General features: G+C 33.1%; 1 protein-coding gene across 1 annotated transcript in view; it reads right to left on the reverse strand.

The window, feature by feature from the left end:
- Positions 1-1,579: 1,579 nt before the first annotated feature.
- The window catches only part of LOC111618659 (zinc finger E-box-binding homeobox 1-like), a 36,304-nt gene continuing 27,304 nt past the window's right edge, over positions 1,580-10,579 (reverse strand). Inside the window, exons 8-11 of the mRNA XM_023360215.1 lie at positions 5,508-5,768; positions 3,890-5,413; positions 3,620-3,812; positions 1,580-3,542 (exon numbers count right to left, since the gene is read on the reverse strand). Of these exons, the coding sequence (XP_023215983.1) occupies positions 3,328-3,542; positions 3,620-3,812; positions 3,890-5,413; positions 5,508-5,768 (2,193 nt within the window). The 3' untranslated portion in view covers positions 1,580-3,327. The remainder of the gene's footprint in view (positions 3,543-3,619; positions 3,813-3,889; positions 5,414-5,507; positions 5,769-10,579) is intronic.

The following is a 10,579-nucleotide window of genomic DNA, read 5'->3' on the forward strand; positions in this document are numbered from 1 at the left end:
GGATCAGAAAAAAAAATGAAGAAAAAAATCAACAATTCTTATTTTGAAAAATCCTCAATTGTTAGGCCGATATACTTTATTGAATCTCATTTGTGATTCAATGATTGAATCACAGTCATCATTTCTAACCACCGTTTCTTATTCCATCATATTTCTTTTCAACCGATAAATTTAATAATAATTTTTTTCCCTTAAACCTCTTACGTCTTTCGTTACTTTTATCATACTTATAGGTAGATAGATATAGATCGATTTACTAAATTTTGATTTATTTTGTGACGTGTATCGTTATTAACTTGATATCTCCAAGAACGAAGATGTTATTAATCGATTTTCCAATAAGGAAATAATGGAAGGTGAAGCATCGTCTTATATATCGAATTTTATTTCGTGTAAACATATGTACAAGTTCATAAAGTTTCTAAACAAAGTTCAATAATATTTTACATAAAATATGATAAATCGAGGGTGTATTTTATCATATATTTATTTATAGTCTATTTAATTGTCATAGTATTTGAATTTCCGAATATATTGTTATGCATTAACCATTAATGTTGTCATTAAAGATCCAATACGATGTTAATAACTTTCGGAGCATATCCGAGACAGAAATAAGAAAGAAAATCAATTTATGTGTATCTAGTTATAAAATTTAATTACTTTACTCCCGAATTATCGATATTCTTCGTATCAAATTCTTCCTAGATAATAAGTTTTCTATTGAGTTTGATAGAAGTATTTTGCAACAAAATGCATATTTTTACTTGTTCCTCTAGAGATCAAGTGATTATCAGATAATAAAATTTCGAGCAAATTAGTCGATGGTTGAATAAGTTAAACAAGTTTTCCAGTTTATAATAATAATAATATTAATAATAATTATTATAATAATAAAAAACGAGATTCTTTATAAAATTATCGAAAATAATTCTACGTCCAAAAAAAAATTTTTATACAAATTTTTCTAAAAAACAAACGATCTTTGGCACCGGTTTATCTATTAGCGAAGGGGGGGTTTGAGTTGATTTGTTTTAAATCTGCGTTATTACGAGGGACGTAAAAGAATCAAGAAAGACCTCATCACATTCGTGCATATATATGGAATTTTCAACTCGAAATATAGGCAAAAGACGAGTGGTAAATTGGAAAGGTAATTATTTTAACACCCATTCCTTTAAAAAACTTGATCGTAGCATACTATCTCCTTACTTGTCTAAGAATATATATATATATATATTATTTTTAATTTTGTCATTACCTAACACTAGAATCTACTCGAGAAAATATATAATAATAATATATATATATATATTATCTATATACAGATCCACTGTATACATAGAAACTAAATGCATTTTTTTTTAGATTTTTAATGTAAAATTATCAACAATAACAATTTAATTTTCTCAAAAAATTAATTAATTAATTAGAAATTTTGTTTTTCTTTTGGAATTGTTTTGTTTTTAATTTATAATTTTAGACAATGTAAGGAGACATCCCGAGACTCGAACCTGGGAGAGAAAGAAAGACACATCACGAGATACCAAAGAAATTGGAATAATTCACACCTATCTTCGACGAGGAGAGCTTTGTCGATGGATACCCTCGGAAATTTGTTGAAACTTTTTGTTTTTTTTTTTTCACAAAGATATACGAGGATAGACGATACAAAGATATACACGCACAACACCACGCGGAGATAGAAGATAAGACTGAATAACTGGAGGAAAATTCGAAGAGGGAAAAAATGGACATACTGGAATATTGGAAAAAGGGTAAATTTTGCTTCAAATTTTATTTATTATTATTTATTTTTTTGTTTTATTATTCATTTGGCATCTATAGAAAGACATCTTCGTTTGGTATATTCCCTCGGTTGCGTTGGTAAACGAGGATTATAACTGGAGAAAAATCAACGTGAGGTTAGCGAGGAAGCTTTATATCGAAAGTTTTCGACTCCTTTCCCTCATTTCTAGTTTTGGGAATTGTTTTGATAGATCGCTAAAAACAGAAAAAAGGAAAAAAGATGGGGGAGGCCACGTGTACACAGCAACTGATTGGTTTTAAACAAAGCAAAATCTTAACTCTCATTTGTCTTTTTCCTATCCTCGACCTCTCTCTCTGGTTCGTTGTTGGAAAGCGAGGAAATCATTTCTTCTCGGGAAATTGTAAAAAGGAAATTAGTTTGCAAATTTTTAGCTAAAGAAGATTGATTTCCTTGGTTCTTGATTTATCGTTTTTGAAAGAAAATCCTTTTCTAGGGAAATCTTTCAATCAGTAAAATGTTTAAATATTCCATCTACACAAAACTGCAGATAATACAAGATTAAAAATTGGCTTTTTTCTCTTCTTCTTCTTCTTATAACAGTTTTTTTTATTATTATTATTTTTATTATTTATTTTACCTTTAAATTGGCACTTTTTCATGGAAGTAAATACGGACAAGCTATGCAAAACAGACTAGAAAATTGTATATTTTTTTTTCTTATATTTTTAAATGAGAATATAAACTATATACCGAGAATTATTTCGAGTTTCCATGAAAATTAATGACGATCGATCAACTTTTTATTCACTCAAACAAAAATCAATCGTCATTATTATATAGAAAATTTCTCTATTCTTAAAATTTTCATTTGTATTTTCAACTCCATTTATCAACAAATTAGGAAAAACCATTTTTTTGCGTTTTTTTTTTTGAGTTTTTGGCACTTCAGTTCTTTTACTTTTTATTCTCGAAGGAATCGTTTGGATAATAATACTGGCAGCAGTAAAAAATATAAACTAATCTGGCCAAAGAATGTTTTAACATTTTGCGAGTAGACTAGAAATTCTCAAAGAAAACCTTTGGCATTTTGCATGACTAAAAAATTGGCCGACTGCTTTTGAAAAAACGTCTTCAACAAGAAAAGCAATTGAACCATTTGTTTAGAAAAATCAAACACGTTTCGTTCTTCGAAAATTCTTTGGCACACGAATTATTGTTGGCACCTAAAATATATAAAAATTCGTTCAAAATTCAACAAGATTTCTGCTTCCTGACATTAACCTGCACGTTCTTGCGCTTCTTTTCTCGAAGATCCGTAAAGATAGGATGCTCTTCGGGATATAGCTCAAAGGACACAGCAAGTTCGTAGCCTTTGGCTGAAGTTTCCTCGAAAGAAATTCTTAATAAATTTTCTCGAAATAAAGTAAATAGTAAATTTGCACTTATTGGCCTCTGTGGACTGACTTCGGAGCTGCTATTTTAATGCCAATATCAGCCGGACGTAGCTAGATGACAAGATCCTTGGTGTCTCGATCGTCGATCGTTGGAGATTTTTATTATTGACAGTCTATGGGTTGAGTCTCTTGATACGGTTTGCAGTAACTGTAACGATGATTCATGTGCTGACTATAAGAACCCGAATGGGAAAATCTCTTCAGGCATTTTTTGCATTGGAAAGGTTTCTCGCCGCTATGCAATCTCTTGTGTTCTGTTAGATGATGTTTGTGTTTGAAAGCTTTGTTGCATACATCACATTTGTGTGGTCTTTGACCTAAATAAGGAGAAGATACGTTATTAATATTTAAAATATCTACTAAAGGTAAGAGCTTTCATTCGTATTTAACTCACCGGAGTGCTCGTACTTGTGCCTAGCCAAAGAGCTTTGTTTACTGAACATCTTGTCGCATTGATCACAAGCGTACATCCCTTCTTCCGAATCTAGTTTGTGCTGTTTCCACGATTTCCTTCTCTTCTCTCCTGCCACTTGATCTTCCGGTCCTGGACTGTCCTCGATGGCACTCTGACTCTCTTCTCCTTCCAGCTATGCGGATGAAAATGCATACATCATTTTCTAACCTAATAGTATAAGATCGTAACGTTTTGTAAACTCACTATTACCTTCCAGGAGCGCTTCTGCACTTTCCTACATTTGGGACTTCCCGGCTCTCCTCCGGAAGAGTTGTCCAATCCTATGATGGCACCCGGACTTTCCATCCCATCTTGACTACCACAGTCTGAAGAAGACGGAGGTCGCGTTACGTCGTAACTGCAGATGGAAAGTGGCGATACGTGATTGGTGGAGGAGGGATAATCGGGATAGCTCGCGTCCTGGATTTCGGGAGAACGGCACTTAACCATAATCTGAGACATCTGGCGATGGTTCACAAGATAATTTCCTTTCTGCATGTATTTGTACAGTACAGAATTAGTCAAACGGTAGTCACCATTCTGTAATTTTTTAGCATCGGTAACATCTTCGGTCACTTCGATCTCGTCTCCATTGATCCCGTTATTGCTATCCTTGAGAGGCGTCGAGGTTCTAGAAGATCTGTTGCTCAGATTCAGGGCTTCGTTCTCGATGTGGCGAGGCGAGTTTGGAGCCGTTTGAAACCTAGACTTCATGGAGAGATCCAGAGGTTGATCTTCGTCATATCTGGAAGTCAGGTTGACGATACCATTGTAAGGGCTTAAGAAAGTCTGAGGGGGAGGAGAAGTCGCCTGTTGAGGATCTGTTGGAAAACAGGCTTGAACTACTCGAGGATAACCAAGTTCGCGTACCAGTTTGATAATTTCAGAATTTCTGGGCTTATCTTCGCTTTCGTTGTTTTCTTCGCCTATCGGCTCTTTGTCTTCGTTAGAAGCAGCTTCCCTATTAGTGGATGAGGCGCTGTAACTATCTTCGCTTTTTCTACATTGATATCGCTCATGATTCTGCAACTCGACTAAATTTTCAAATACGGAATCACAGTTTCCACACCTTAATTTTTCCACATCCGAAACAGCGGGCGATCCGACAGAATTCTCTTGCGCATGTAAAGGTGAGGAGTTCACGTCTGGTATTAGACCATTTTTACTGCTGCCTGTCATCAGTTGCTGCCTGGAAACAGTTGCATCGACTATTTCTAGTATCTTTTTCACAGCGTTCAAATTTTTACTTTTACCTGGGCTACCAGGAGGATCGTCTCTTTCGATGTCTATCGGAGGAGGCGTAATAGTAATGGGACTTCTTTGAGTCACACAAACGCTGTTGGTCGTAACACACAAGGAAGACGGAAGTTCGTTCGATGTCGGTATCTGCTCCAGGAGTTGACCCCTGGGTTGTAATAACTGGCTGACGTCTGGGAAATTATGCAAAGGAAGCGAAGGCGGAGGAAGTGTGGAATTCAAGTGACCGGCCAGGAGAGGATGGAAGGGAAGAGAAGAATAAGGAGCCGGCAAGAACGATGGATGTCCAGCGTGTTGGGTCGGATGAAAACTTGGCAAGAAACTGGGAAACCTTTCAGTCGGAGGCACGTAACCGTGCGGCATCAAACTGACACCTTCTGTTGCAGCAGCACCATATTTCGGAATGATTGGGCGGAAGGCAATGTTTTGTTGATTAGCAGCTTGACCACGAAGTGGCTTATTATCCATTTTTTTCACCTAGAAATAGCATATAAAAATTGTTATCCGAAGACAGATATTACATATTTTTTAAACCTTAACCTAAATAAATATTCATTGATTGTTTTAATACCTTTAGATTCATCACCAGGCACTTCTTGCTGGTCATGTGGGAAGAATAAGATCCCGAATGAGAAAACCTTTTTCCACAGTTGGAACAGGCGAAAGGTTTTTCTCCGCTATGGATACGTATATGTTCCTTTAAGTGATGTTTAAATTTGAATGCTTTGCCGCATTCGGGACATTTGAATTTCCTAAGTACGGCGTTCTCTTCCTGACCGATGACGTGTCGCTGAAACAACAGACAAAAGGAAACTTCCTTGAAAATTACGCCTGAAAATCAAATTAATTCCGAAGAATTCCGAATATAATCAATTTAAAATCATCAAACATCTAATTAATAACAATTAAGACTTTAAGATTCTTTTGTTTCGACAACGAGGAGGACCAAGTATCCAAAACTACCCGATTGCTAACGATTCTGGATAATATTAAACGAATAATAAATTACCGATGATAGTTGCAAACTTTTCGTTGCGAAGACGTTTACTTTATTAAAATTAAGAATGCGGTTAAGTTGCTATAATAATATCATCAATATTTTTCTATAATTAAAAATGGAACCATAAATAATAATGCTATTTCTCGCTCGGGGACCCGGGTTCGAATCCGGAAAAGAATATCCAAGAATATTTCATTGGCGATCTTCAGGCTAAATCAGATCCTATGGATATTGAAAAAATGACATTCTCAGCGCCCACAGAACAAAAAAAAATCTAGAATTAAAAAACCAACAAAAAATAAAAATATAATCTTATTTCAACATCAGTCTGAAAATACAATAATTAGTAAAAGTAATGATCGAATAAGTTTTCGCTAAATAATAATGATATACGTTTGTTGCAATATGCTAATGATGCAATATTCTAGCTAAAAATTCTATTAATACGCAAAGTAAATTAAACCGGTTATTAATTTAATACATAAATAGTCGCAAAAAATAAATAAATAAATAAATAAACTTAAAATTAACCAGGAGAAAAAATTNAGGCGCGATTATCATTGAAGAGAGCATTGTTTATATGGAGTCATTAGTGAGAAACAATTAGTGAGGTATTTTTTCATTCTTTTATTGTTATTATTATTTTGAATTTTTGCGCCCCTAGGTCCGGCCTAGTGAGCCTAATAGGAAATCCTAATGGTTATACACCGGTCTGGGCCGGCATTAACACATGGGCAAACTGGACATTTGCCCAGAACGGAAAATTTTCAATAATGATGGAACAGTGAAACCATCGTAGTAATGTAAGTGAAATTAAAATTTCTTTCCACTTCTAACAGGTATGGCATTTTAAAACAAATTTTTGTCGTTTTATTTAGGGGATAAGGGGTGTCAAATGCACGTTTTGTCCAGGCGGCATAAACTCTAGCGCCGACCCTGACACCGGTATATCTTTCAGCGGGATTTTTATCTGTAATCTGTATCTATAAATGTTAAATTGTTGCTATTATCCTTTCATATTAAAAGTTCTACTGAAATGCTTTCAATAGAGCATATTTAACACAGTGTTTCTACTAAAGTATAACTATTTAAATGATTGACGTGTGATTATTGATCAAAATATTTTCGCATTATTTTCAAATAGGAAAATTTTTGAGAATCTTTAGGACATTATTCTACTAATACTCCCTACCCCCTGTCACAAGAGGTTATTCGGCAAATATTTCCAATTGTTTAAAAAACTTGGGAAAATGCAATGTATCTATTGACAAGTATATCTTTTGGAAACACATAGTTTGATGGTTAATATACGAGTTGATCCGAAAAGTAATACAGTAATTATTAATTGCCACTGATCAGTAATCACATCATTTAATAAATGGTGAAGAAAAGCCCTTCACTTACATTGATGACAACTTTATCTTCTTTGACCATGTGATAGCAAGTAATTGTCTAACCATGTAACATTTCTGAAAAAGCTTGACTTTGATTATTATTTAATGACAATTTACTTTTTAATATGTAATTATTTTAATTCGACTATTAATTAATAGAAGATTTTTTTCAATCGTGTGATATTGGTTTTACAATATGAAGAGAAGCGTCTACCAGTATACCAGTACTGAGGTCTCATGAACTATACGAATGCTAAAAAAACTAATTTACAATGAATTTCTCAATCCAACAACTCTTCAAGAAATGCTAATGTGATAAGAAGCAGGAAGTTCCACAAAGTTATGAATTAGTATAATTCTTATTTTATTCTTGGACATCTCTTGGTAACTCTGAAATCATCATTTATGAAATGCAGAGTTAATGTTACACGATGTTTACACTACACGATGATTTTTACACTTATTCATCAAACAACGTGTAAAATTAAGAAATAAATATATTTACTCGAACGTTTTGGAAATTAATTTAAAATATATCAACATCTTATGTGAAATTTATAAATTTATATATCAATGAAACACTATCTTACTTGTATAGTTAGTTTTGTTTGATATTTTCACAAAACTCACGCTTGCCTACATACAATACGGTACATAATATTGCCAGTTAGGTAGATTTCGGAAGGGGCTATATCTCGAACGATCACTCTTAGACTCATAGTACCATTTAGATTTTGTTCTTGCAAATATGGTCTAGCACAATGACAAAGGTGCCAGATCATCGAGACGAAGAGCTGGGATTTTTCTCCGGGTCTGAAGAGAACTTAGGCACCCGTAGTGCCCTATAAATTAATGTTTTTTTTCTATTGGTAAAAAAAATTAAAATGTTTAAGACTGTTATTCATTAAAAAAGAAACATTTCCTATGTGTTTCATTTGTTTAAAAACAGGTAAAACGGCTTCGTTCCACACCATGCTTTCAACAGAGGAAAAATTGTGCTTTTATGTATTCTAAATTATGTATATATTACTTGAGCCATTTAATATTTTTTAAAGTAATTTTGTATAAGATAAATCACCTCAAAAGAACTTGCTTTAAAAAACCCATCTTCTGGTTATGAAGCTAAGATAATTATTTCTAAAATATTTTAATTTATTTTACTGCGTTAATTTCGAAAAATTTTTTATAATTTATTACAATTTTTATTTTAAGAAAAATCATTCAGCTCATTGATTTTAAGTCTAAAATAAAATTCTTATTTTTAACAGAAACTGTAGAAATTCTCAACAGATGGCGCTACAATAAAAAAACAGAAAAATTACTCAAAAATTCAAATTCGAAAGTAAGAACGAAATTTTTAAAATAAAAAAAAAAAATTAAAATAATAATATTTTTTTGCATTTTATTTATCGATAATTAAGTATTTTAAATAGAAATCAATACAAACGTATCGATATTAAGCATCAGAAGAGCATCGGGAGCACGAGGATGATCAATCGGACATCGGAAAAATTAAAATAATTTTAAAAAAAAAAACCTTTAATCAATGTTTACATGATTTAATTCTCATTCACTATTTATCGGTTAGAAAAGAGGATATTTTTACATCGACCAGAACGTAAAACCTTAGCTTAGAAAAAAAAACAACAGCGAATTAATTAATTTTACAGTAATTAGAATACTTTTTGATTGAAAAAAAATGATTTTTCAAATATAGAAATTAAGTATTACATCTTTAACGAGACGAGAATTATATTTAAAAAAAAAAAAAGGAGTCGGAAGCGAGTGGTAATCTTAGAAAGAGCTGTACACTTTAATCGACGTCATTTGGAATTTCCGAAGATGTCATCCACGTAAAGAAGGATTACGAGGTAGCAAGTAATAAGTAAAAGTTGTAAAAACCGAGGTAATATCTAGTTAATATCTTTAATTACGTCTCCGTTGTTGGACCTTAGTTACAGGTTTTGTAGCGGGGGCATAAGAAACAAGGCGTAAAATAACTTTTGACACCGGCGTTGACAATGTCGCGCCGTTTGTTAAGGCTACGATGCCAACTATCTGGTTAATTAATGTAATGAATTCCGAAGTGTACACCGTACAGCTTACGATAAAAACCTTTGTGAAGTGTACATCGAGGGATTTGTGTGACGTCATTAGTAATCTGTGTTCTGGGAAAAATATTCTCTTCGGTTACTTACGCGCCTTTAAAGAAGGCCACAACGTACTCCCTCGGGTTCTCTATTGTTTTATAATAACCTGATTTAGGGTATTAATGAGCAATCGACCGTTTGTTTAAGAAGTGTTGGCACCCGTTTGTGCTCTTGTTAATTCGAGTACGTTATTTGCAATCTGTTTCCTCTTCGTGATTGTGCAGTCCATTTTGAAATTTTTTTTCTTTTTTAGAAAAATGCGCGTTAATTTTTCTGACTGAATCTAAAATGTATGGAAATTTATGAATATTCTGTTTCTAATAAAACGAATTTTAATCGAAATTCGTGTTCTTTTTTTTTTGTGTGCGTTATTGTATTGAAGCGCGAATCAGATTTCAATATGGAACTTTTGTAGAGAGAATAATAATTTTTTTGATTTTTATAAATTAATATGTTTTTTTATATATAAATTTAAAAGTTTTATAGGTATATTTAATGCTGAAACATACAAATATGTAAAAATATTACTTAAATTGGGATATATCTGCTTTTCAAAGGAAGGGAGAGACTCTACAACACATCGAATATTGTTGGTGTGAAACGTGAACATGTACATTTGCACGTGTTCCTTTCTACTTCACTTCACTTGTGAAGGAATCAATTTGAATATTCTTTCAACAACAAAGGATGCAAGCGAAAATGTACCTTCACTTGTGATATCAAAGATCTTCGTGCTGAAAACAGAACGGATACGATTTCATAAGTAAAACCACCTTAAAATGTAGTTTTATAGTAGTTTTTATTATCCTTTGAAAAAATACATGGAAATAAATAGTTGCATAAATATGTCTCAACAAAATGCCGTTAAGCATAGAGATGTCTGTATATCTGCCACGAGATTAAGGATTGGATGGGCCTTTAAATTGGCACGTAATCGAGAGGATGCTCGGCGGAGGAGGGTGAGTATTTATTTTAAACAACTGGTTTTTCTCCTCGTCATCGCCTGCGGGCCAACCTCTCGGCATAACAACGTGTTGAATTTTTTTTTTTTTTCTTTTTGGCACTGTAAGGTGTGGTACTAACACTTATAAAATGTTCA

This window comes from Centruroides sculpturatus, unplaced genomic scaffold (genome assembly GCF_000671375.1).
Source record: "Centruroides sculpturatus isolate CEXI.00-Female unplaced genomic scaffold, Cexi_2.0 scaffold116, whole genome shotgun sequence".
Taxonomy (NCBI): Eukaryota; Metazoa; Arthropoda; class Arachnida; order Scorpiones; family Buthidae; genus Centruroides; species Centruroides sculpturatus.